Source organism: Equus asinus, chromosome 20 (genome assembly GCF_041296235.1).
Source record: "Equus asinus isolate D_3611 breed Donkey chromosome 20, EquAss-T2T_v2, whole genome shotgun sequence".
NCBI lineage: Eukaryota > Metazoa > Chordata > Mammalia > Perissodactyla > Equidae > Equus > Equus asinus.
In genome coordinates this window covers 26,704,537-26,731,354 of record NC_091809.1, presented here as the reverse complement: position 1 = coordinate 26,731,354, position 26,818 = coordinate 26,704,537, and the positions used below count along the sequence as shown (strand labels likewise).

The 26,818-nt window shown below is 59.5% G+C and overlaps 1 protein-coding gene across 5 annotated transcripts in view; it reads left to right on the top strand.

Moving 5' to 3' along the window:
• CACNA1A (calcium voltage-gated channel subunit alpha1 A) overlaps window positions 1–26,818 on the top strand; it is a 195,647-nt gene that overhangs the window by 70,231 nt on the left and 98,598 nt on the right. For all 5 annotated transcript variants that reach the window (XM_070492187.1, XM_070492186.1, XM_070492188.1 and 2 more), the window contains exons 4-6: window positions 9,801–9,892; window positions 12,093–12,245; window positions 15,768–15,961. In XM_070492187.1, coding sequence (XP_070348288.1) covers window positions 9,801–9,892; window positions 12,093–12,245; window positions 15,768–15,961 — 439 coding nt within the window. The remainder of the gene's footprint in view (window positions 1–9,800; window positions 9,893–12,092; window positions 12,246–15,767; window positions 15,962–26,818) is intronic.

Here is a 26,818-nt window from a genome sequence, read left to right as displayed (position 1 = left end):
ACTGGGAAGTGCGGTCCAGCGGAGCGGCCAGCAGGAAGAGGCAGCAAGTGGCATCTGCCATGGGGCCCTGCTGAGACTCGATGCCACACCTTGGTCCCTGTCACCCCCTGGCAAGTGCTGCCTGGGGACAGCTCTGAGGGGCACCCCATCCTCGTCCATGCCCCCCATCCCCGCTTCTTGGGCTTCCTGCTCCGAGGCATCGCTCAGGCAAGAGCCTACTAGAAGGTTCCCCCGGTTTGAAGTCTCCTTTGGAGCAGGCAGCCGAGACCCCCGCCCCTTGGGGTGAGGAAACCCGGAGCCAAATGCCACTCCCCAGAGACCATCATCTCAGAAGCCGGGGTTTCAGAACCCTCAGATGGGCAGCCTTCCGGGACCGCTCACTCCTCCCACCGTCGGTCAATCAGGGTCCCAACAGGAAGCAGGATGCGCCCGGCAGGTGGTTCCACGTGAGGAGCGGGTCACACAGGAGCTCCCTAAAGGGTTGCGGCAGGTTAAGGAAAAGGCACGGGGTGTTGGGATCCCCAGCTGGAAGCCGTTTCTGTCCCTGCGCCCTCCGAGCCCCAGTGGAGCAGCTGCCGTGCGGGAAGGGACTGCTGTCAGGACCAGGGAAGGGCCACCAAAGCAACACCCCAACCCCTTGCCCTCATCTTCTGCAGGCACCTCCCATTGGCCAGGCCAACCGGAACCAGAGCAAAGCATTCTGGGAGATGTAGTCTGCAGGGGTTGACCCCACAGGGTGCAGAGCAAGCTGGAGAGGGGACCTGGGGAGCCATCGAGGAGTAGTCAGCATCATCTCGTTTTTTTTTCTTTTCCTCCTCTGTCTCGGAAAAATCCATGTCACTTCGTTTTTCCAAGGCTGGGAAGTATTGCAGAGGAGTTAGAAGTGAATGGGACGTAGGATCAAAACTCAGCTCAGCCATGTCCCAGCTGTGCGAGCTTGGAGCAGTGCCTCAACCTCTCTGATCTGGAAAGTAGAGGGACTGACAGGCCTGACATCATGGGGTCGTCTGGCCATTGAATAGAATACTGCACACCGCCTGGCCCACAGCAAGCACGCAAGAAATGTTAGCTTATTTCTAAGTCTGTTTTTCTGATTTTGTGTTAAAGTAAACACACATGCAGAAAAGCACACATACACGGGTACGACCTGAGTAATTTTCAAAAACTGAACACAATTGTGTAACCAACACCCGGTCAGGGGGCAGGATACCCCCACCCGCAGACACTCTCTGCTTTTCCCTGCGGTCGCCGGTGACCCTTCCTGACTCGGAGAGCACAGATCTGTCCTGCTGTCCTTCCTGAGTTGTACACCCCCGGCCGCGGCCTGCCCACTGGCCCCCTCCCCTGGTGTGTGTGACCCAACCCCGAGGTCGCTCACGCCCATGGCCTGCGTGCTGTGCGCTGTTATCCCCGTCACTGTGGGTGGACGTTTGGGTCCTTCCCGCTCGGGGCTGTTACAGAGGAGGCTGCTGTCGGCACCCCCTGCTGGTCCTCTGTGACCACAGCTGGTGCTCTCCTGGGAGGTCAGCCCAGGGGTGGCGTTTCTGGGCCCCAGGGAGGACGCTGCTCGGCTCCGGCGGAAGCTGCCTGCAGTTCCCCCACGCGGGGCCGTGTAAACTCCCACCAGCCGAGGGCGAGAATCCAGCTTTTGTTTTTATTCTGACCTGAGAGCGCCTCTCTGGAGGAGCCACCGAGTGTCGGGGACTCAGCTGAAAACAGCACCACGCCTGTCTCCTCGCCGCCTCCCGGGGCCTCCGGACCCTCCTTCTCCGCCAACACCACGCTCTCCAGTTGAAACCTGGACAAACTGCTCCCTGGGCGCCCCCTCAGGCCACCAGCGTCCTCCCCCTCCCGCCCTGTCTCTCTAGGCGAGCCCTCCCTCCGCTGCCTCCGTCGGCCTTGCAGGCATCAGGGGGACACGCCACTGGCCCAGCAGCCCAGTCCTCTGCAGCTCCGGTCCCTTCCGGAACCCCTCAACTCCGGCCTTGAGCCCCGTCTCTTCTGGAATCCCTCACCTCGGGCCTCCTGGGCTTTGCACCTGCTACTGCTCCACTTTATTTAAGAAAACACCATGCTTTAAGAGCTGCAGGAGTCCCCCAGATAGATGTCCCTTTGTGCTTTGTCTGCATTAAAAGACAGAGAAGGGCAGGAGCCGCTCAGGGCACAGGGTAGGGGTCTCCCAGGACCCTGGGCAAGTGGAAGAACGTCATGTCGAGGGAGAAAACGCGGCCAAGGGGAGGGCCCCCTAAGCGGAACTCAGAGCAGCAACTCCACAGCAGAAGGACCCTCGATCACGGGAAAGCAAGATGTCCTGTTCAGATAAAGACACCTTGGGAACCAACCTGCCCGGATCCAGATCCCAGTTGTACTGTTTCCTACGAATCCTTGAGCAAGTTACTCAACCTCTCTGTGCCTCAGTTTCCTCATCAATAAAACGGAAGGAGCAGTGTCTGCCTACGGGGCTGTTAGGAGTTTTAAACGAGTTAATGTGTGTAAATCATTTAGACTGGCCTCTGGCATGTTGTAAGTACTGAAGTGTTTGTAAATCGTGTGTAAAATGACAGGAAAAGCTGACCAGGGACCAAGATCTGACTGCTGTCCCTTCTGGTGGCCCCCAGCCACATGTGGCTATTTTCAGTGGAAAGGAATTAAAAGTAAATACAATTTAAAACTCAGTTCCTCACTCAGACTAGCCACATTTCGAGCCTCAGTAGCCGTGTGTGGCTCCCACGCTGAGCAGCGCTGATCGAGACTATATGAGGCAACGTCTGCAAGTCAGTAAAAATAGCTCAGCAACCCCGATAGGAAGGGGGCACAAAGCATGATGGGGCTGATTAAGGAGGAGAAGGCTGCAAAGCCGCTCAGCGCGTGAGGTGGACTCAGAATCACCTGTAAGCAGAGGATGAAAATGAAAACAGTGGCCGTTTCTGCGTGCCTCTTGGAGTGGTGAGAACTAGAAAGGCGGACACGACGGGCAGCGGGATGCAGGCACGGGGGGCCCTGCACCGTCCATGGGATGCGGGCACGGGGGGCCGTGCTGCAGGGCCGCCCACAGTCCTGGGCCCGGGTACCTGTCTGGGGGAGACTTTCCCCGGGTCCATGAGGGCAGGTTCATGGACGCTGCCCCAGCGCTGTCCGTGGGGGAGCGGCGGGAGGCCAACTGGGCTCCGCGGCGGGGGTGGCGAATGCACCTGCGGGCCCGGTGAGGGCCCCGGACCACATCCGTCAGACCGTCCTGGCTGGGGCTTGAAAACACCGTTCTGGGGAAAACAGAAGACAGCAGGACCTGCCGCGCTGTCGTGCCGTTCGTGTGTGCTAAGATACACGGCTGAAAGTGAAGCGCATGGTTTGCAGGAACGCAGTCCAGGGAGACCAGGTGACACGTTGTGGGGCTTGTCTCTGGGGGATGGGGATGAGCATGAGGATGAAAGGGAAAGACGGATGAACGAACGAACAAATGATCGAGAGGGGCTCGCACAGACCTGGGTGAAAACGTGCCGCTAGCTGAGGACAGCCGTTAACTCGACTCTCTGCGTCTGAGGCTTTAACGAGGGGACTTCAGAAATAGTTTGCCCGAGAGGAACTGAAAGCCAGTGACAGAAGGATGAACTTGAGGGTTCCCATGCTCTGCGAGCGGCAGGCATGTGGGCGCATGGGAAGCAGCTGCGCTCCCCAGTCCCATCTCGGGAAGATGTGACCTGGATCCTTGGGGCAGCTGCTTCTTCCACCCTGAGGTCAGCGGTCCACACACGCCCACCCATCCCTGCTTTCCAGCCACGCTAGCATCTCCCTCTCATTCTCCTGTTCTCCACCTCGCTCTCTCCATGAGGCCTCTGCGGCCCCAGGGCCTTTGACCATGTTCCCTCATCACCCGGCTGTCACATAGTAGTTGCTCCTCCGTAGATATTTATTGAACCCTGACGTCAGCCAGCTGGAGAAAGATCCTGCTCCTTCTTGCGCTCAGGCTGGCGGAGGCGTAAGCTTGGCTGGGGTCCCGGGAGGGGAAGGGGGCTGGCGGAGTTAACCAGGGGTGGCCCGGTGGAGGGGACAGAGCCAGACTCAGGATCCAGGTGCCGCGTGTTAGCTGCGTGACTGTGGACACATAGCTAAGCTGACCCGTCCAGGTCTCAGCTTCCCTGTCAGAGAAATGAGTAGAAGGTTTCCCTGGTGAGGAGACTGGGGCACCCAGTGGGACCTCAGTGTGTGAAGTCACAGGCGTCCCGCCTGGTGGAGGAGGATGAAGGTGATCAGGGCTCCTGGTATCGCTTAGGGGCAAGGAACAAAAATTAAAGTGATGACGATGGTGATGACCATGGAAGCAGACAGTTCTGTAGGACTTGCTAAATTCCAAGCACAGTTCCAAGCATATCGCGTGAGTTCCCACTCCTGTGAGGGAAATGTTCTTGTCTCTATTTTACAGCTTAGGAAATTGAGGCACAGAGAGGATGCGTGACTTTCCCAGGGCCACACAGCTCGTGATTGGCGGAACTGGGATTTGAACCGGCTGCCCGGCTCTCGGCCACTCAGGAGGGTGTCTGTCGTGCACATTCTAAGCCCGAGGCCGGGCGGTTGGTTGCAGGGCTGGCTCCACAGCTCAGCAGCGTCTCCAAGCAGTCCTTCCCATCTTCCCGCTCTGCCCTCACAGGGTGAGGACCTTCCTGGTAACCCTGACCACTCGCGGTGCCGAGAGGCCCCCTCGTTCCAAGGTGGCCCCCAACCACCCCGTGTAGACGCAAAAGTGTTCAGCCAAAGAGGAGGGGCCGTCTCCCGCCAGGTGACTCCTCACGGAGGGGAACTCTCCAGAAGCCCCCGGCAGACTCTCAGAGGGGTCCTGCCAGCGCATGGCAGGGCCATGTGACCAGTGCCCCCGGCGCCGGGCATCCTGGGAGAGAGGCTGGCGGGCTCTGTGGCAGGGGCGGGCTGGGGAGGGCCGTGGTGGACAACGTCAGTGTCCTCCCTGATGCCTTTCCTAGTGTAAGACAAGTCCTGCCTTCCATCCACCTCCGTCTCTTCTAGAATGTTCCGTCAGCAATCGCTACGCTTTCCCACATCTCACTTTTTCCTTATTTATTTGACCAGCATTTATTGAGCGCCTGCTGTCTGCCAGGAGCAGGTTCAGGCATTGGGGATGCAGCTGTGAGCATAAGACGTGGCGGGTGGACGTGCAAGGCGGCGCCACCCATGGAACCTTCTGCGGGGATGAGATGTCCTGTGTGCACCGTCCGCACGTGGCCACTGAGGTGCGACGGGTGTGGCTGAGGAACGGAACTGCTGACCTAATTTAAATTAAATTAGTCATATATCGGAATAGCTGAGTGTGAGCACAGCTAAGGCGACTGAGGAACCAAATGTGTAATTTAATTAATTTGTGTGTGTGTTCCATCGCTGCGTGTGGCAGCATGTACCGTGTCGGGTGCGGCTCTGAGGGCCGCCAGCTTCTCCCTCTCGCGTGGACGCCTTCGGTCCTCTCAGCCCCCGAGCCAGGTCCTGCCTCGTGCTCTCTCGGCCGCCGCAAGCTCCCGGGGCCTGACGCCCCAAGCCGCATGCTCTCTGTCCGTGCGTCTGTCTCATCTCTGTGTCCCCTGGAGCCCAAGGGCCTCGCCTTTCTCTGGACGCTGCTCGGAATTTCACGGCGGAGGTGGCGCTCCCTGCGTGGTCCCCTCCCAACCCTGCGACTTCACCCTCCTTTTCTCCCGTCTCCTTCCTCTGCTTGTCTCTGAAAGTGTTGCTGTTCGCACTGGGGCCCTTGGCTCTCTCCGCTGTATCTGTGGCCCTGGGACATCGGGTCCACCCTGGCCCCTCCCTCTGCCACTCCTCGCTCAATCACCAAACGTTTGCTGAGCGCCTGCCAGGCCGTGACGGGTGCCAACGTGCTATGATGACAAAGGTCTGCGCCCTCGTGGGCTGACTCTCTAGCAGAGGAGGTGAATAATGGACACAACTTAATAATGTAATTCTGGAGGGTGCGGGTGTCCATCTAGAGGGCCGTGGAGAGCCCCTCTGAGGAGGCCCGGAGGGGTCAGAAGGGGCCACCAGGCCGGGAAGAGGGAGCTGGGGAGGAGGCCGTGTTTGTGGCAGGAGAGGAGGCCCCTGTAACTTCCCCGCGGTGGGCAGGTGCCCTTCCTGTCGCCAGAGCAGAAAGCCTGAGCAGCCGAGTGTGGCGGGACAGGGCGGGGGGGTCACGTCACGCAAGGTCTCATGGTCGTGACAGAGTTTGGATTTTTTTCTTGGCTTGACGGAAGCAACTAGAAGGTTTTAACCAGGGAGTTAAGAAAACTGGCTTCTGCGGCTCTTGACCTTCCTCTCCATGGCACTTTGCACCATGTGACATATCATGTGGTTTCCCGTTGTCCCCTTGCTCATGGCGGCATCCTCAGTCGCTCCCTGAGCAGCACACAGTGGGTGCTCAACAAACCCTTGTTGCATAAATGAATGACCGTCGCCTGATGGTCTGTCCAGAGCAGGAAGGCGCTGGGGCCTTCTGGGCTCGAGTCTCCTCCTCTCTCAGAGGGGCCTCGCCGCGCCGACCGGCGGGCTGCGGGAGGACCTGGCAAGCCCGGCGGCTCCATGGTGCCCAGCCCGCAGTGGCGGCTATATATAAATCGGGGCCTCGTTTGTACTCCCACTGCCTTTGTCCTAGTTCCAGCCCTCGTGACGCCTGCCTGCTCCCCGGCTCCCTCCTGCCTCCTGCCTCCATCACCGCCAATCTGTCCTCTCAGCTGTCAGGCCGCCTTCCTACCGCCAGCGCTGATCACACCCCTCCGCTGCTCCAAACCCGACACGACTCCCACTGTCCGCATGACCAGCCCACCTCCCCAGACCCAGGCCGCACAGTGGCACCGTCCCCAGCCCTCCTGTCTGCGTTCCCTTCCTCCCCCTTCCCGCCTCCTGCGGCCCCGGGGCCACAGACACTCGTGCTTGGCTCTCTCCCCGACACACGTGGTCACCTAACGGTGGGGCTGGGCTCATCTGAGCGTCACCACTGCATCCAGCACGACCTGCTCTAGACCCACCATTGCTCACCTGGACCAGGGCCACCTCCTCCCTCCCCCCCAGCTTCCGGCCTGGCCCCCGAGAGGGGTCTTATTTTAATACAAGTCAAGTCACGTCCCTCCAATGCTCAGAACCCTCCATGGCTCCCACTTCACTCGGAGCAAAAGCCAGAGTCCTCCCCATGGCCCACGGGGCCCTGCATGACCTGCCTTTCACCTCCCCACCCTCATCTCCACCCACGGTCACCCTGGCTCCCTCAGCTCCAGCCACACTGTCCTCCTCACTGTTCCTCAAGGTACCAGGCACAGTCCAGCCTCAGGGCCTTTGCACTGGTTGTCCCTCTGCCTAGAGTCCCCCTTACACATTGATGTGGCTCATCCCCTCGCTTTCTCCACACGTGTCTGTTCTCAGGACCTGCCTTGTCCAGTATGTTCACACGTGGCCATTGAGGCCCTAAATTGAGGTGTGCTGGAAGTGTAGACTGCACGCCAGGTTTCAAAGACTCAGTCCAGAGAAAAGAATGTATAAAATGTCTTATTCAAGAATTTTTCCTGTCAATCGTCTGTTGACATGCTCACACTTCAGATTGACTGGGTTAAAGAAACTCTATTATTGAAATTAATTTCACCCATTTTTACTCTGTGAATGTGGCTACTAGAAAATTTTAAATTTCACACGCAGCTCTTATTAAATTTCTCCCGGGCAGCACTGGTCTGAACATCCCCAGTCCTGAGCTGCCTCCCTGCCGATTGATGAGCATCCCGGCTCCCCTCCGCCCCGCGTCACCCGTGCTCCCTTCTCGGCGTTGCTTTCTCCCCGTACTCATCACCCTGACACCGGCATCCTTGCTGGCTTTTCTCTCCATCTCCCCCGCACAGACGGGGATTCCTGTGACTCGTGTCCCGGGGACCCAGACGAGGCCCGGCGTGCTGTTGGCGCTCAATTAATGCTGCGAAGTGAATGCATGCAGGCCCCACCGACGCCCGTCATCGGCTGGGCTGCCCAAACCAGCAGCTTCTGTCTGCTAAAAGGGGAGAGAGCGAGATGCAGAAATAGAACAAGGATTTATAAAGTGGAGTTTGACAAACCCACGTGAATGTGAGAAAGTTGGTAGAGGAAGAGAACAATAGAGTAACTGAGTTACAAGTTCTGCAGGCTCTGTGGCACGGCCCCCACCTCCCGGCAGCCTCATGGTGCCGTCCACTCCCCACCACGGCACTGCCTCGTGCCTTGGATTCGCCGAGCTCCTTCCCACCGCAGGCTCTCTGTCTTGGCCGTTTCCTCAGCCTGGAAAGTTCTCCCCCCACTGTCCAGGTTCCTCCTCCTCATCCGCGGGACCTCAGCTTGAGGTGGGGGCCTCTTGGGTCCCGGACTGGTTAACTCGACCTGTTGTGTGCCCTCACAGCTGCTGTCTTCCTGTCTCTGAGGTCGCCTCTCGCCTGTGATGGACTCATTCATTGTCTGCGCTTTTGGTTAAGCGTCTTTCTTCTGCGTCAGCTGCGTGGGGCAGGGACGGCCTCGTGTCTGTCTCTGCCCGGCACATGGGGTTTGCTCACATGCACATTTGTTGATGGTGAAAAAATAGGTCAGTCCAACCTCAAATGCTGTCTCTGCTCTAGGAGGAGTCTTGAAAACGAGTTGGGAACACTCCCTGCCTTAGTTTGGGGGCCCCAGGAAAGTTCCCGTAATGAGTAGGCAGGTGCAAGCAGTTCATCTGGGAGGTGACCCCAGGAATGCGGATGGAGGGGAGGCCGGGAGGGGTGGGGGGCCGAGCAGCTTACCCCTGTGGCAGCTGGGCTCGGGCACCCCGGGGGCCCATGTGACACTCACACCTCAGAGCGGTCTGGGACGAGGGGTGGGGTGCTGGGGCATCAATACCCTTGCCCCCGGCAGCTCTTGGTTGAGGGGTCCCCCTGCAGGGACATCCCCAGCCTGTCTCAGGTTTGGGGCCAGCCCTCAGACAAAGAGATGCAGATGCTGGTTGTTCAGAGGCTGGAACGGTGACCCCATTCCAGACCCCAGACAGGACTGGGGACGCCCCCGAATTACCCATGTGCCGCCTCCTCTGGTCTGCGGCATCTCTTCAGTCGAGCTGCGCCGTGGTGGTGCGCTCCGCGTGTCACCCACCTCAGAAACGGAGTCATTCAGGAGACGGGTCTGGGGTCTCCATGCCACCTGGGGAGGCTGCTGCACCCTCATCTCACCAACAGGTTCACAGACGAGGTCTGAGGATGGGGTCTTCCCGGGATGGGGGGCAGGGTGTCTGCAGAGGGCTCACCTCCCCTCTCACTGTGATTCCTGCTCACCCGCGTCTGCGAGAGTGACTCTGTGACCCGAGGCTCGGGACCGTGAGCCCCTTCCAGGGCAGATGCAGACCGTCCACACTGGGGGCCACATCTGCTGTCTGTTTCTTCATTTATTCCTGAGTAGTTAGCGCACTTCTGTGTGCCGAGCGCCACGCCGACTGCTTCACAAATGTCAATTTGTTTAATCCTCACAATCCTTTGGTACTGTCATTCCCTGTTGTACAAAAGGTGAAACTGAGGCCCCCAGTCCAGCGTCTGCTGAGCGCCATCAGCCACGCGCCCGCTCGGGTCCTCGTCCAACCTATCTTGTCCCCTGGGGCAGACGCTGCTGACACTGTTTCACGGGGGACGAAGCTGAGGCCCAGTGATGCTGGGTCACCTGCCGTGGTCACCCACCGTGGTCACCCGGCTGATAGATGACGTCATCGGACCCCACCCCCTCCCCCCATCGATCTGACCCTGAAACCCACCGTGTTTTCCTTTCTGGCTTCTTTCTTCCAGCATCTTGGCGACAGTCGGGACGGAGTTCGACCTGCGGACGCTGAGGGCAGTTCGGGTGCTGCGGCCGCTCAAGTTGGTGTCTGGGATCCCAAGTGCGTGAGTCTCCCGCCCCGGCGAGGCCTTGGCTCGGGGTCCTGGGGCCTCACTTCCCCCGCAGAGCATCATGGGGCCCCCAGGGCTTCTCCAGCTGTCAGGGCAGCCGCCACCCGGAGACCCCGGGAGCGCCCAGAGTCACACCAGGAGCCCCCCGTGTCAAGCAGCACTGTGTGTGGCCGCTCAGCACCGCAAGTCATCTCCTTCCGCTCTCCCAGCCTGTGGAGCTGACAGGGCCAATCTCTCCATTTTGCAGTTGGGGAAACTGAGGCTCAGAGCGACTGAATAATTTGAACAGGGTCACACAGCTGAGAAGCGGCAGAACTAGGACTTAGCCAGCGTGAACCCGAGCATGGACGGCCACACTGGTGGCGGCGGCCGTCCCCGCTCATTGAACGCCCACTGTGCGCCAGGCCCTGCGGGGGCGCTGGACCGCAGCGTCCTGGTTTGTCCTCACAGCCGCCCCGTGAACCCATTTCGCGGATGAAAAGGCTGAGGCTCAGAAAGTCACTTTACTCTCTCGAGCTCTCACCTCTTCCCAGCAATGAGCTCTGGAGCCCGTCCTCGGCCGGGCTGCTTTCTCCCTCTCCCAGGACGCTTCTCATCCACCCTCTGGGCGGGGGGGGGGGTGGCTGCAGTCTTTGGGGTCAAGATTAGGTTCAGCTGCGAAAAAAGAAAAACAAACAAAAAACAAAACAGGGCCGATCTTTTCTTGTCCTACTGCGTCAGTTAATATAATAATTTATGAGCGCGTGCCACATGCTGGGCGCTGTGCTCAGTGTTGTCCATTTTTCACACTCGTTTCCCCTCACGAGCCTGCGAGGCGGGTGCTATTATTGTCACCATGTTGCATTTCACTGCCGTCCGGGCCTAAAGGGTGCGGCTTCCCAGGTGACCCCCCGCAGATGCTTCTGTGAAAGGAAGGTGCTCAGGCGTCTGCAGGGGCCACCGGCACGTGTCGGGCGCATTGCTCTCACTTAGTCCTGGGGGAGGGGCCGTGTTACCCCTGTTTACAGAGGAAGAAACTGAGGTTCCCAGTAGCGGCCTGCTTGCTCCAGGTTGCTTTGCTAGTGAGTGGGTGACCCAGGCGAGGTGTTCAGATGCACCTGCTGTGCTGGGGCGGCGGTGGGGGGAGAGGGAGCCAGGGCAGCGGGACGGGGTGGGGCCTGACCCTTGGGGAGCTCGGCCATGTGAGTGGCACCAGAGTCAGCAGGGCAGCTGGATGCTCGTGCTTCTCTGACCAGTCTTGGGGGTGGGAGGTGGGGAAGCAGTGGCCCCCCAGGGAAGGCAGCTCCTGGGCCCAAGGGTGGTTCTACAAGGAAGCGGGGTGGCGTCTGGAGGTGGGCGCAGCACAGCAGAGGAGACCTGGCCTGGCACCAGCAGCATGGTGCCCCAGCCCTGGACGCCCTGCCCCGCTGCCTCCACAGGCATCGCCTTACGCTTTGGACCCCTGGGGCAGCACGGCCCCTTGGGCCTCCTTGACGGTCCTCTCTCCGGCTGCGTCTACCCCGTCAGGAGATGCTAACTGTGGGCCATGGCCAGTTCTTCTAAATGGAGGAGCGAAGCCTCAGGCCACGGGTTGGAACCCCAGTTTTAACCAGAGACTTTCCCGGTACGCAGCTCAGTGGTTCCGACTGTAGGGTTGGACGTCACTCAGACCTGGGCTCGTCACTTGAATCCTGCCTGTTTCTCGTGCCCTTGGCTGACTCGCAACATCTCTGAGCCTTGCTTTCCGCCTCTGCAAAATGGGCTGATTCTGCGCAGGCCCCACCTCGTGGATTTGTGCTGGAAGCCAGTGGAACACTGGCTGGTTTCCCAGGACAGGATCTGGGACGCCGGCTGCCTGCCGGGACGGGGCTGCCACCAGCCCGTCGGCACCTCTGTATGAATGAGGAAAGGACTCCCCCTCGGGGTGAAGCCAACCCCCGCAGAACATGGCTCAGAAAGTGATGGATTTCCACCCCTTTCTGCCAAAGGTCATCAGATGACGGGGCATACGTCAAGTGCTTTTTAAAGTATTTAAAAATAGAAAGTGCTTTAAAAACTTAGGCGGCTTGCTCCCGTCATCGCCATGGCCGGCCTCCATGTGGTCCAGGCTCCGTCCTTCCTCACCGTCGCCCCCACCTCCCTTGCCAGGCCCCTTGGGGCGGGTTGGGATGCCTGCTCACGGCCGCGGGGCCTCTCTCTGTGTCTCCCCAGGTTTACAAGTCGTCCTGAAGTCGATCATGAAGGCAATGATCCCCCTGCTGCAGATCGGTCTCCTGCTGTTTTTCGCGATCCTTATTTTTGCAATCATAGGGTTAGAATTTTATATGGGGAAATTCCACACCACCTGCTTTGAGGAGGGTACAGGTAGGTCTGAGCCGCACAGTGTGTTTCCTTCCACCTCCCTTCTGTTTGTTCTCCCCCCGCTTGGGGACAGGCTCCCGGGAGGGACGTGCGGGGTCTGCTCCTTTCTCCCGGAAGCTGGGAGGGGCCCTTCCAGAAGCCTGCAGGCCGGGCAGGGGTGACGTAGCCCCCAGCTCTTGCTCATCACCAGGGCCTTGTGCTGGGTCCCCCCCCCCCCAGAGGCTTCCCGGGGTGAGGGATTTACTTGGGAAGTGGGCCCAGGAGGCCCCATCGGGGGGCGGGGAAGCGAGACAGGGAAGGGAGGACGTCCAGCGAAGGGCTGCCACCAGGCAGGTTGTCACATGGGCACCGGGCTCAGTCCCACTGGGCACCACGGGGAGCCAGCGTTGGACACGCGCTCAGAGCCGTCCCACCGAGGGGCAGGGGGCTGGCTGTTTGCCCATGAACTTCTGCCCCCGGTGCCGGCGAGACAGCCCCGGTGGGCGTCGGTGCCCTGGCAGGCCGGCTGCCCTGCGCGCTGGGCTGGAGACCGGGGAGCATGACGAGGCGGACAGATGGGAACAGGGTGTAGACAGTGCCCGCAGCCCGAGCTGCGTCCTGAGGCAGGAAGGGAGAGGAGGGAATGCGTCTCATGGCTTTGTGAGTGGCGACTCCTTCCCGGGAGAAGAGGAGAGGAGAGGGTGGCTCCTTCTGGTCCCCCTGGAATGTGCCAGGAGTCGTGGCACCGGCCAGTCCGAGCCTCGGAACTAGCCAGGCGGGGTCCGGGCCCCTCCTCCCCCCCGTGCCAGCATCAGCTCGCCGGTGGCTGAGTAGGAGGTGGGGGCACGGGTGGAGAAAAGCTGGGAGGTGGGAGGCACCTCCCTGGCACAGCCCAGAGTCCACGCGTGGCCTGGCGGTGTCCCCACTGTCTGCATGCCAAGGGACACAGCAGCTTCCAGGTACATTTCCGGTTCAAACCCCTGCTGTCCAGACTCTTCCTCTCGGCAGCCCGAGAACCGAGTGGAACCAAATGAGGGTGGAAGCCTGAATTTCAGTGTCCGGACCCCCAGCCGTCCCCGTGCAGATGGGCCGACTGAAAGCTCGTGGTGGGCCAAGGATCCCAGAGGGAGGGGGTGGACACAGCGTGGACAGTGAAGCCTGAAGGGGAACCGTGTGGGACAGGAAAGAGGATTCAGGGTTGTCTTCTTGGCAAGAAGATACTGTCCTGAGCAGCGTCCCATTCTCCTGTCCACTTGGTGACCCCGAGGTCCAGCCCTGTCCCCAGGCCCCCCCGAGGGAAGGAAACCCGGTGGGCTCACTCGAGATGCCTTTTTTCTTCCTCCTGCCTCCTTCTCTCCTGGGCCTGTGAAGTTCGCCCAATATGGGCTGTCCTAATTATTTCTTTCCCCGATGAAGAAGGTGTTGATTGAGGCAGAGCTATTTCGGGGCCTGGCCTCCTCACCCGGGCGGGAGCGAGAGCCGGGGTGACGTGGGCAGGGCCCTCGGAAACTCAGCCCAGAGCCGAGGAGCCAGGAGCCCTGGAGCCCAGGGTTCTGCGGGTTTTTCTCTCCCTCCAGCCGGGGGGCGCCGGCTTGGGTCTGAGCCGGGTTCCGAGGGGACAGGCATGGGTGGGGCCGAGGGCAGGAAGCCTCCACTCAGGAGGATGCCAGAAAAGCCTGAGATTAAAAATACACGGCGTGTGAGTAAGAGAAAGATCCACGCAGACACCAGGCAGCAGGTTAATTTTAAAATATATTTATAACCGGATTCCTCAGACTCTGGCCCATTGCTTGGCTGGCAGCACCCCCAGTGTTTCGTGATGGGGACAGGGGCGGGGGCATCGCGGGTGGAGCTGATACTGAGGGACGGGTTTCCAGCCATGTCCCATTGTCGTCGGGAGCCGGGTCCTGTGCGCCAGCCCCAGGCTGAATGCGAAGATGAAGCAGAAGATGAAGCAAAGACTCCTACCTTCCGAGAGCTTCCGGAAGATTCAAGGAGCAGACCCCTCGTCTGCAAGGCTGAGGCTTCTGTCTCCTGGCAAACACGAGCGCTCGGGGCCGCCGAGCCCTGAGGACGGCACTGAGCCGGGTTTGCACGCAGGGTGGGCCATCTAACTGGAGCCTGGAGGCCAGTGAGATCCGCGGGTTCCATGCTGGTTTATCCCCCTCGCCACGCGCTGAGCCGGGGTCGGGACCTGGTGCTGCGAAACCCGTGGCGCACAGACGGAGATGTGTCTCTGTTGAGGGGGGAGCTTGAGTCTACACGCCCGGCTGTCTGTCTTCTTGGCAGACAGACAATGTCGTCTCTTCTCTGAAGCCGTCAGCAGTGTCACCCGCTGAGCACAGTTCTCTGGTACCCACTGCTGTGCTCCACTGGGGCCGCTCCCGGGGTGTCCTGTGCTCCCCTGACCCCGTGGGACCCCTGACCCCATGGGGGCCTCCTCCCTCCCCATCAACACCTTGGAATTCGGACCCGACCTTTAGCGCCCAGCCCAGCTCCACCAGGGAGCCGTGTGGTTTCCAGCGAGAGGGGCGTCCACTGGCACATGTCTCTTTCCTTGTGCCATTTTCACAATCTGCTTCCTGCTATTTGGGGAGAAAGCTCAGCTCCTGTGCCCGAGGGTAAGTACTGTGCGTACTGGCCTCCCTCGCCCCCGGAACAGCTCCCTGTGCCCAGTGCATCTCAAGAAAGGGATCGGTCAGGCTACAGAAGAACAACGCAGCACAAGTGACAAATCCATCCTAATGGAAGTCGGAGAACTCTGCACCCGACTGCCTCACAATGCACACATGCATTTACCAAAACGGACCGTATTAGGGACCAAAAAGAGCATCTCAACAGATTTCAAAGGACTGAATAATGCGGAACGTGTCCTCTGACCACAGTGCAATGAAGCTGCAGATTGGTAACAAAAAGATAACTCTGGAAGTGTTGGAAGCTAAGAGATGTGCTTCTCGTTTGTGGAGGAAATGATAGAATGTCTGCGATTGAGTTTAGAAATATTTTAGCGGTGAGGCAAAGTGTGGGCAGGGGATCCAGATGAAACAAGACTAGCCCTGAGTCAGTATGTGTTGAAGTTGGTGACAGGCACATGGGAATGCATTATACGAGCCTGTTTTTGTATATATCTGACAAGATTTTTTTTAAAAAAAAATACTTCTTGGTTATTCATGGATCAAAGAAAAAATAATAACGGAAATTGCCAAATATTTTACTCAAACAATAATGATACTAACACGTGACGAAATTTGTGAGATGCAGCTAAAGGTGTACCTCAAGGGCAATTGATAGCCTTGAAGAAAGTTAATCCATATCAAAAGTTTAGGAAAAGAACAAGTAAAGTAGCGAAGCTTAGAGAAGAAATTAATGAAATAGAAAACAATGAGTAGATCAACAAAGCCAAATGTTGGGTTTTTGGGAGAAAGACTGATACATTCATCACAATAGTTATTTTTTTCAACAGTGTTGAATCCTCGCTGGTTCCTATTCCTTAGAGCTGGTTTTCCCGGCCCCTTCCTCTGACTTCTCTCTCCTTCCCTTCCATAGACGACATTCAGGGTGAGTCCCCGGCTCCGTGTGGGACAGAGGAACCCGCCCGCACCTGCCCCAATGGGACCAAATGTCAGCCCTACTGGGAAGGGCCCAACAACGGGATCACTCAGTTCGACAACATCCTGTTCGCAGTGCTGACTGTGTTCCAGTGCATCACCATGGAGGGCTGGACCGACCTCCTCTACAACGTAAGTGACGTGACGTCCCAGGGAGGTGGCCCTTGAACCAGCCCGCCGCTGAGGCTGCGTGAGAGGGACCCCGAGCCAGGAGGGCAGCCCAGGGACGCTCCACATGGCCCAGGAGACCTGGTCTGAGGCCCAGGCGTTTGAAGATACGGGGAGGGCCCTCGGGGGACTGAGATCTATGGGGCATGCAGGTGCTGAACAGCTTTTCACTGGGCAAGTGTTGAAGTACAATTTTAGATTTTTGAGTACATATAAAGGTTGTGTGATTCCAGAACCAACACGGATAGGGGCCTGCCCACTGGCATAGTGGTTGGGTTTGCGTGCTCTGCTTTGCTGGCCGGGGTTTGCAGGTTTGGATCCCAGGTGTGGACCTATGCACCACTCGTCAAGCCATGCTGTGGTGGCGTCCCATATAAAACAGAGGAAGACAGGCACGGATGTTAGCTCAGGGCCTGTCTTCCTCATAAAAAAAAAAGGATAAAAAATAGAGTAACGTCCTTGGAGCTGTGCAGGGGGCTCTGCACAGGGCTCCCACTGGCCCTCCTCCAGCCACACCCCTCCCCACGGGGCGAGGAGTCCAGGGGGCAGTGTGGACGTGTCTGTCAGGAGCTGGCACCACCTCCTCCCTTTCTAGATGATGCTCTTGGCTTGTCCAGGATTCTGGAAGTTTTCTGCCCAGAAGTGTCCTGGTCAGGGAGCATCTTCCTTAAGGAATTTCCCCCCCTTGGGGTGGAGGGACATTTACAGGAACCCGTCCTTTTGACCAGTGGCTCATTTTAGGATAAGGTTGAGAGTGCAGTTTGGGAGTGGACAGCAAAAAGAGCTGCCGTGGATGGTTGTTCATGTCAGGCACTGCACAAGTCACCACATGTCAGGAGTGTCATTCATGTCACAGACAACAGAGATTTCTGCCGTTATTTTGATAATTTGTTAACAAACGTGGAAGATGTAGGAAAGGGACCTGCTGTTCTAATTTGCATGAAGACTTGTCCTCCCACAGCGTCTCCAGGACCAGACAGCAGCTCTGAGGTGCTCAGGCTCTCTTGGGTCTCGCCTGCAAAGAGCCTGGGCAAAAGGTTACACCCCCTTGGCCAAGCTTGCTGGGGGTGGGGGGGGGGGTGTTTATGGGTTTCAGACTTTTGCTTTGCAAGTCTGGTGAGAGGAGGCCTCGGGGGGGGGGGGGATGAAACAGAAGCGGAGACAGGGAGGGGCAGCGCCCAGGCAGAATGGAACTGGGAGAAGCTGCGACAAGTGTGAACGTGGGGAAGGGCTGTGTCACGGGGTCGGACACCCAGAGAAAGGGTCCGGAGGCTCTGTGGTGGGAGAGGAAACACGAGCAGGACAACGAACTTCCAAAAGACGCTACAGTCAGAAGCTCCATCGTACGAGGGGATGTTTGTCGTGGAAGCTTAGCGCTGAGCCCCCTCGAGGGGAGCAAGCTCAGGGCGGGCCGGGGGGTGAGTGGTAGTTGATAGCACAGAGCTGCCTGGGTTCCTATCCTGAGTCCATTGCTTCCTTGCTGTGCAACTTTGGGCAAGTCACTTGGCCTCTCTGTGCCTCCATGTCCACGTGGGCAAGATGAGGAGCAGCACAGTGCTGCCTCACAGGGCACGAGGACAGAGTGAGTGGACACAGGTGACGCTTTTAGAGCAGTGTCTGGTCCTGGGCCAGCGGTGTGGGCCAGATTCCACCCTGGCGGGTGTTGCTGTTAGAAACGGTATGAATTTTTCATTGTAAAAGCTCCAGTGGCACCTGAAGAAGGTCCGTGAACCATAAGGTCCCTCTGTGTTCCCCACCTCACCTGCTAGTAACTGCCACTGACTCAGCGCAGCCTTCTAGAACTTTCCACGACTTAGATCCCATCACTGTCCTTTGGGCGGAGGCCCGTCAGTGACTTGGGCCCAGAGCAGGATGAAGTACCGCGAACCTGGCGGCTCAGGGCAGCGACGTGCCCCACAGCCTGGAGGCTGCGAGTTCCCTGGCGGGGTGACGCAGGGCTGACTCCCCCGGAGGCTCCGGGCGGGTCCTTCCTGGCCCTCCATCCGCTGGCAAGGACGCCATCACGCTGGGTCAGGACCACGACCCCATGTGACCGAGCCACGTGTGTGACGACCCCGTGTCCAGATGCGGGCACACACCAAGGACTTCAACCATCTTTTGTGGGGGGACGAGGGCACAGTTCAGTTCACATCACCCCCAAATAAGCTGCTTGCAATTCGGGGCTCCCCGAATTGACACCCTTGCACGGCCACTGGGGCCTCCGTGGCCGAGGGCAGGGCCCAGGCCCCCCGAGCTCCTGCAGCCGCGTGGAGCGGCCTTCTGGCCTCAGGGTCCCACCCTTGGGCTCCGCCGTCTGCCCACCTGCCCCGGCCTGTCCTGGGGGCTCCATGCCTGTGGTCTCTGTCCCCTGTGCTGGGCGGGGCCGCGCCCGGTGAGCCCTGGGGCAGGGGGTCGGGACACAGCTGCCCCACGCGTCTTGGAACCCACGGGCTCGGGCGCCCAGGGCATTGCTGAGAGGCAGTCAGGCGGTCGGGGCCCCGTCATGAAGAAGATGACAAAGGTCCCCACCCCACAGGAGGGACAGACGCAAACAGTAAACGTCATAGGTAGCAAATGCTCACAGAGTGGGAGGTGGGCAGTCAGCAGATGCATAATGTGGGACACAGTGACACGCGCTGTGGAGATGAAAACAGCACAAGACGACAAATGATGGGGGCAGGGGCTAGTCTAGGACAGGCAATCAGGGAGGGCTCCCTGGGGGAGGTGACGTTTCCGCAGAGAAGGAGTGAGTCAGGCAGGTGTTTGGGGAAGAGCGCTTTTGGTGGGGGGAACAGCGCACTGGCCTGCGAGGTGTGCCCGGGCCCCTCCAGCCTTTCCCAGTTTTCTTTGTTTCTTTCCGTTCCCTCTTGGCTTCCTGGTTAACGTGCCTTCTGGAAAAAGCCCTCACCTCAACTCAGCAGTGCTGTCGAAGGTTTGCGTCAGGATTTGCACCCAGCATTACTTGTAAAATACAGCAAAACGGGAGGCAGCTGGTTAAATGCCACCTGGCCCCTCCGTACGGTGGCCCAGGGTTCACTGGGCATGGACCTACACACTGCTCATTGAGCCATGCTGTGGCTGCGTCCCATATACAAAATAGAGGAAGATTGGCACAGATGTCAACTCAGGGCCAATCTTCCTCAGCAAAAAAAAAAAAAAAAAAAAAAATCAAGGTGAGATAAAGCTTGCATCTTAGTCTACTTGGTCCCCATTACCAGATACCACAGATGGGGTGGACTGAACAGCAGACATTGATTTTTCTCTCCGTTCTGGAGCCTGGAGTCCAAGACCAGGTGCCCGCAGGGTCGGTTCTGGTGAGGGCTCCTCCCGGCTTGCAGACGGCCTCCTCGCCGTGGCCTCACAGGGCGGGGAGAGTGCTGGTCCCTTGTCATCAGGATGCTCATCCTGTCATGGGGCCCCGCCCTCACGGCCCACCCCTTCCCTCCCACAGGCCCCGCCTCCTGACCCCGTCACACTGGGGTCAGGGCCTCAGCAGGTGAACCAGGCGGGGACTGTGGTTCAGCCTGCAGCACCTTGTGGTCTCAAGTGTGTGTATTTGAAAATATAAGTAAGAAAAAAGATGAGAAGACGCCATCCGGGTCCCCCGGGCAGGTGCAGGGACCTTTATTCCCGCGACCTTTCTCTGTATCCTCAAATTTCTCCACAATGAGCACGATTCACTTTTACAATCAGGGAAAGTATTCAAACTTGTCTTGTTAAACATTTAGAAGAATAAAAGGATTTGGGGTCACTCCTGGAGCCAGAGACGAGGTCGGGGGGCAGCGAGCATCTTCGGGCGCCCGCTGGCCGCTGGAGACTCTCATCTCACGTGCTCTGTGCAGAGTCCACACTGCAACAAGCGACCGACTAACTGATCCAGCAACAGGGGATGGTCATCTCGTCGTTTCGTTGTTAAATAAAGAGGACAAGTGAGGTGGGGGCAGGTCTTCCTCACCGAGGGTCCCATTGATTGAATATGTACACACGCTCCCCCCTCCTCTGCGCTGTGCCGGCTGCGGGACCCCCTCCCAAAGCCGCAATGGGAAGGGAGGCGGAGTCGTTTATGGTGGGGACACCTCGCAGATGCCACCTTCACAAGCGGCTGGGCTGACATCCGTGGTGCAGTGACCCTGCAACTCCAGATTGGACGTGACGGGCAGGAGACCTCACCCCTGTGCTTTGCTTCTCAAAGACCCGTAAGCCCGGTTTTGTCCTGACAGGCGCGGATGGGAGGGCGTCCTCAGGCCGCCATAAGACGGGGATGGTCACCATGCCCAGAGAGCCACAGAGACCTTCCCAGGCGGCGAGCCCGAGGGGTCACTGGGGCCCTGGAACAGAGAGGGACGTGATGGGGACCGATGGCCTCCAGTCGAGCCTGGAGTCTGGTTTTCAATAATGGGGCGGGGAGCGTACTGTCCCCCGTTCTAGAAACGACTCCAGGGCTGACAGCCGCCGGGCGCGGGGTTGAGGCCTCCTCTGCTCGGCCCTGAGCTGGTCCCCAGAATAGATATTGGGGGGCAGGTGGTTTGATTTTTAAAGGAGTAATTTCTTAACACTCTCAGGAAAGTTTGAGGCAGAAAAGATGCAGATGGGGAACAGGAGTGCGTCCCCAGAAGCTCCGAGCCTCGCTGAGCCCCGGCCGTCACATCTGCTGGTGTCGCGGCCCAAACGAGGGGACAGCCGCGGGCGCAGGGGGCTGGCTGCAGGGCAGCTGGAGGGGGACCCGTGGGAACCCGATCACCACGTGGGGGCCGGGTCCCTGGTGCGCGGCTGCTGAGCCCCTGAGACCCGGGTGGCGCCCGCGAGCTTGGGGCAACCTCAGCCGCCTGCCCCGCAGAGAAGAGAAGAAGCGCTGCTCCCGGCGGAAACGGCGAGGAGGGTGGACTGTGCGCTATTCGAATTCACAGACCCCGCAGTGCTGGCCTCGGACCCCAGGGACCCCACCCCGCCCCCGTGCGTGGAGACTGAGGTGGGCACCTAGGTGGCTTCCGCGGTCGCTGTGTCGGAGAACCCTCGGAGGACACGGGAGCTTAGCAGACGGCTGGGGCCCTCGCGGGACCGAGGCTTCCTCAGAACCAGCCAGAGAGCTAGGTCTGCACCCCTCTCCCCCTCCCCCCCTGCGCCTCCTCCCCTCTTCCTCTCCCTCCCCCATCCCCCTTCTCTCCCTTCTCCCCCTCCTCCTCTCCCTCGTTCTCCTCCTCCTCCTCTCTTCTTCTCACTCCTCCCCCTCCTCCCCCTCTTCCTCCCCCTCCTCCCCTCCTCCTCCCCCTCCTCCTCCCCTCTTCCTCTCCCTCCTCCCCCTCCTCCTCCCCCTCCTCCCCCTCCTTCTCCTCCTCCTCCCCTCTTCCTCTCCCTCCTCCCCCTCCTCCTCTCCCTCCCCCATCCCCCCTCTCTCCCTTCTCCCCCTCCTCCTCCTCCTCCCCCTCCTCCTCCTCTCTTCCTCTCCCTCCTCCCCCTCCTCCTCCCCCTCCTTCTCCTCCTCCTCCCCTCTTCCTCTCCCTCCTCCCCCTCCTCCTCCCCCTCCTCTCCCTCCCTCCTCCCCTCTCCCTCCTCCCCATTCCCGCCCCCCTGTGCTTCTCTCTCTGTGTTTCTCTCCTTCTCTCCCTCGTCGACGTCAGTCAGGAAAGCCTCTGAATGGTGCCTAGTTGACGATCGTGAACGCATGTCCCTTGACAAGTGTTCGCTCAGGGCTGAAACCGATCTGCGACCTAAGCCCTTTTCATTCGTAGATGTTCATTTCGGCCAATATCAAAGCATCAGATTTCGGCGCACTTTAGATCACGCATTCATGCAACAAACATCCGTGAACGCCTGCTGTCGGCTGGCGCTCCTCCAGGCATGGCAGATGTGCCGTGAACAGAAGAGACGAAGTCCCCATTTGGGGGAGTTGACGTTTTTGTGGAGGAAGCAGGTGACCAGCACGATCCCTGGGAGGTGTCTGTCTGTGTGTTCACTTCTATTGACACAGCCGTGCGTCGCTTACCGACCACGGTGCGTCCCGGGAAACGCACTGTCAGGCTGTGTCGTTGTTGTGCAAGTCCCAGGGCGCACTGCGCACACCCGGGCGGCACGGCCTGCTGCACGCCTAGGCTGCGAGGTGCTGAACTTGAGGGACCATCGTCACCTGGGTGGGACGTCGTCACCCAGCGCGGAACTGGTCACAAAGGGCAGGCAGCATCTTGGACGCCTGAGGCCCCGTGGGCCAGACGGGCTCTGTCGCAGCTGCTGGGTCTGCTGCCAGAATCCGAGAGCAGCCACAGGCTAAATACAGGAGTGGAAGGGCATGGCCGTGCGCCGTGAAACCTTATCTTACAGAGCTGGCAACCTGCCGGTGGCCGTTGTGCGCCAGCCCCACCTTGCAGAGCGATGAGAGCCCAGCAGGGAAACGGAGTGGCAGAGGGACTGTGGCCGTCAAGGCGAGAGGGGGTGGTTCTTCTAAGAAGACCTGAAGGGGTGAGGCAGAGTCACGCAGGCACGTGAGGGCAGAGAGGACCAGGTGGCCGGGCAGCCAGTGCAAAGGCCCTGAGGCAGGCATGTTTGTGGCGCTTGTGAGGAGCGGGGAGGTGGCCTTGTGGCTGGGGAGGGAGCTGAGGAGGTGTCACCACCAGGGGAGGTGACAAGAGGCCTCACAGGCAGAGACCATATAATTTATGGTCCAAACCAGGACAGTTTTGAGAGCAAAGGGGGAGAGGAGGACTCAAACAGAACTAAAAGGCGTGACCTATGACGGGTACACCCTGGGCCACGGCCTCCCGCACGGTCGTGTCCTCGCCGTTTCTGTCACGTGCTGGGGAACTGGGTGCTCTCTGCAACTGTTTTTTTCACATCGTCTACACCTTCTCTGAATGAACCGTGCTCACAAAACTGGAGGAAAATAAACTGTAAAGCAGAACGCGCTTAAGGGTTTTCCTGAGACTCAGTGATGAGTTCTTTGGCGAGTATTTGTCACGCGCCTGGCGCCCCAAGCAGCTCAGGGACAGTCCGTGTCCCTCTCGCTTCTCCGAGGCTGCCCAGGCCGGTCGTCAGGAATGTCGAGTCCTGTGTGAGGAAAGGTTGGTCGGGCGTGAGCTGGGTGCCGGTTGCAGCCACGCCTCCCATCCCCCTGACCCCCACTCCCCATCCGTTGGCTGGAGTTGCGGGAATCCAGGGGGTCCTGTCAGCCCAGGAGGGTCCCGCTAACGTGCCCGCGGCTGTCCTGCCGGCCTCCCTGTCCCCAGGGAGCAGCCCAGTGGTCGTCGGGACTCGGGGGAGGTGCTTCCCTGGCGTCAGCATCTAGACAGCCCGCCCGCAGGGCCCCGGCGCTGCTCTGGCCGCAGCCACAGCCCACTGTCCCCTGAGCTCTGCCCGCCGGGGCCCAGCTTCTCCTGCGGCTGGCGGACATGTGCTGCCCACCTGCCCCGGGAGGCGCACACGGGGGTCACAGGGAGCCACGTCTGAGGAGGGGCTGAGGGAGTCAGAGTGGCGAGCACGGGGGCCGGCTGTGTCTCAGCCAGGAAAGCTGGGCTGCGCCGCAGTGACAGCTGTGCCTGGCATCTCTGTGGTTTCACAGCAGACGTCTCTCTGGCTCAGGCCACGTGTCGGGTGCAGCCTGGCAAGTGGGGACAGGCGCCACCCAGCCGAAGCACCTGGCACGAGAACGGGGCCGCTCACTGTCCCAGGAGGAGGGAGCCCGTGACTGACAGGTGGACGCTGTGGTCCAGAGGGACACAGGCGTTTCCAGTCCCTCCTGGTCATGTGGCCTCACTGGGACGTGCAGGGGCCACCCCAATGGGGGGGTCATGTCCGGGCGACGAGCTCTTGCAGCCTGGTGAGCACGTCCCTCCCGGGATTGTTGGTCCTGGGGGAGCAGCGTCCCTCTGCCACCCCGACCTGAGCTGCCAGAGGAGGTGGGGACCAGGAGAGGGGGTTGCGCCCCCTGCCTTCTGTGCGTGGTAGCTTGTCTTTCTGCTTGGGAAGCGCGTTTCCCATTTTGCTCCCCAGCAAACCCAGCGAAGGCCACCCCCTTGCGGGAGACGGCCCCCAGCCCTCCACCAACTTCCCCGCGAGGCATTGGGCCTGGAGCACGGAGCTGGATAGTGTGGGCAACGCTGGAAGGGGAACAAGTGTCTCTCAAATCAGGCAGCAGAACCCCAGGCCCCAGAGAGAGAAAAGCAGAGGGAAAAAGGAAGAGGGCACACTTGGCTTGGGATTGAAAATGTGGGCTGTGCAGGGAGCCTGGACCCAACTCTCATTTAGTCACTCAGCAAACATTGATTAAACACCACTTGCATGCTGGGCATCATGCTAGGGAGTATGGCAGGGAACTGACATTCCAGCTGGGGAGATGGACGGGGAGCAGGAAACATCAGTAGTGTAGGGAGGAGGAGAAGCCCTATGGGAAAAAACAGAGCAGGAGATGGGATTAGAAATGAAAGAGGCGACTGTCCAGGGTCATCAGGGAAGGCCCCCCTGAGAAGGAGGCGTTTGAGCAAAGACCTGAAGGAGATGAGAGAGGAGCCATGTAGGAATCTGGGGAAATGCGTTCCAGGCAGAGGGAACAGCAGGTGCAAAGGCCCTGCGGTGGGATTCTACTTGGTGCATTGGAGGAGCTTCAAGGAGGCCACAAGGCTGGAGCAGAGAGATCCAGGGAGGAGGACAGAGGAGATGGGGACAAGGAGGCAGTGAGGGGGCACCTCTGCCCTCTGGCAGCTCGGTGACTGCACTCGTTTTCTGTGGCTGCATCACAATGGGCCACAACCAGTGACTTCAAACCACAGGGCTCGTCCTCTCCCGGTCTGGAGGCCACACGTCTGAGATCAGGTGTCGGCAGGGCCATGCTCCCTGAGACCCTGGGTAGACCCCTCCTGGACTCCTCCTGGCGTCTGGGGGTGGCTGTCGACCCTGGGCATTCCTTGGCTTGCAGCTGCGCCCCCCATTGTCTGCCTTGGTCGTCACGTGGCCATCCTCTCCCCTGTGCGTACCTGCCTTCACCTGGCGTTTTCTGCTTCTTAGAAGGACACCAGCATACTGCATCAGGGCCCACCCTCGTGACCTCATCTTAACTTGATGGCAGCTGCAAAGACCCTAGTTCCAAGTAAGGTCACATTCAAGGGTCCTGGGGTTAGGATTTCAACACATCTTTTTTGGGGGACCCAATGCAACCCACAACTGGGACCTGGGGTGTGGGACTTTGCCTCCCCGTGCCTCGGTTTCCATCCAGGAGGACCAGAAGGCCTGCCTGCTGCCTCTTGGGGTCATGAGAGGGTTCGCCGGGCTCAGGTGGCTGCATGCCCGGCGCCATGTGTGTGATTACGCGGACAGTGTGTCACGGGCCCGGGTGCGCCGAGCCCATTGGGGCACTGGGATGTGGGCGAGTCTGAGGGGGAGGAGAGACCTCAGCCGTCTCCCATCAGTCCTGTCCCCAACCCGAGCCTCTTTCCGCTGCGACCCAGCCCTTTCTCGAGTCGTGTTGCCAGCCTCCTCCCCCCGGGGTATATTTAGCCCCAGGAAATGGGGACGAGAGCCCGAGCGCTGCCACAGCGTCAGAGCAGCAGAGAGCCAGCGCGGCCTCCTGTCCAGCCCTGTCCTGCTGATGCCACTCTCTTTTCCAGAACCTTCCAGGAGCGGAGCACTCACTGCCATTGGGGGCCTCGTTAGCACAAGGACGTGGGCTGGGGGGCAGCACCGTCGTTGTCCCTGGATGAATGTGTCCGTGGTGAAAGTTGGCTTGTTTTGGTTTTACTTTCAACTTTTTTTATTGCAGTAAAATACACCTGACATAAAATCCAGCATCTTAACCATTTTTAAGTGTCCAGCTCGGTGGCATTCCGTCGGCTCACGCTGTCGTGCAGCCAACACCACCCTCCGTCTCCAGAACCCTCTCCTCTTCCCACACTGGACTCTGTCACCGTGAATGCGGACCACCCCCACCCGCCACCCTGGTCCCACCGTCCTCGGCCTGTCCCCACGTCTGAGTCCCCCAGGGACCTCATGTCGCTGGAGCCACCAGTGTGTGTCCTTCTCTGACCGGCTTGTCTCACTCGGCGTCACGTCCCCCAGCTTCATCCGTGTTGTAGCAGGTGTCAGAATTCCCTTCCTTTTTTAAGATAAAGTTGACATTTTTTTTTTTTTAAAAAAAAGCAACTTTTTTATGGAGGTAAAGTAAACAGACAGAAAACCCCACAGAGAAGCGAGGCGCTGGGTGAATTGTCACAATAGAGCTCACGCAGACCTGGAAACAGCCGTCTCGGCCCCAGTGTCCCCGTGTGCCCCCGGTCCCACCTCCCCGAAGGTGCCCCGTCCGGACCTCAGGCGTCAGCGGCTCGTCCACCTGTCTCCGTGTTTTGCATGAAAGGAAGCTTCCGAACATGCTCTTTTCCGTCTGGCCTCCTCCGCTTGGCACTAACTCTGCGAGGCTCGCGGGGCGACCGGCAGCCGTTGGCGGCACAGCCTCCCCCCAACTCATCATCCTTCCATGACTCAGGACCTGGCTGGTCCCCGGTGGGGGGTCGTGAAGGCCACTGCGTGAACGTGGCCCGTGGTGCGAGTGGACTCACGGTCTGTGGGGAGCGACCCCGGGGGGTGGGCTCCTCCAGTCGGGGGGCAGCTACACGAGCAACAGAGATCACCACCTGCTTTGTAAAGTGGTGGCACTGTGAGTTACGGGTTGAATGGCGTCCCGCTAAAAATTGCCGTGTGGATGTCCTAACCCCCGTCCCCGAGGACATGGCCTTATTTGGAAACCGAGTCACGGCAGAAGGAGTTAAGATGAGGTCGTCAGGGGGGCCCTGATCCCACATGACTGGTGTCCTTATAAAAGGGGAAATGCGGACACAGAGAGAG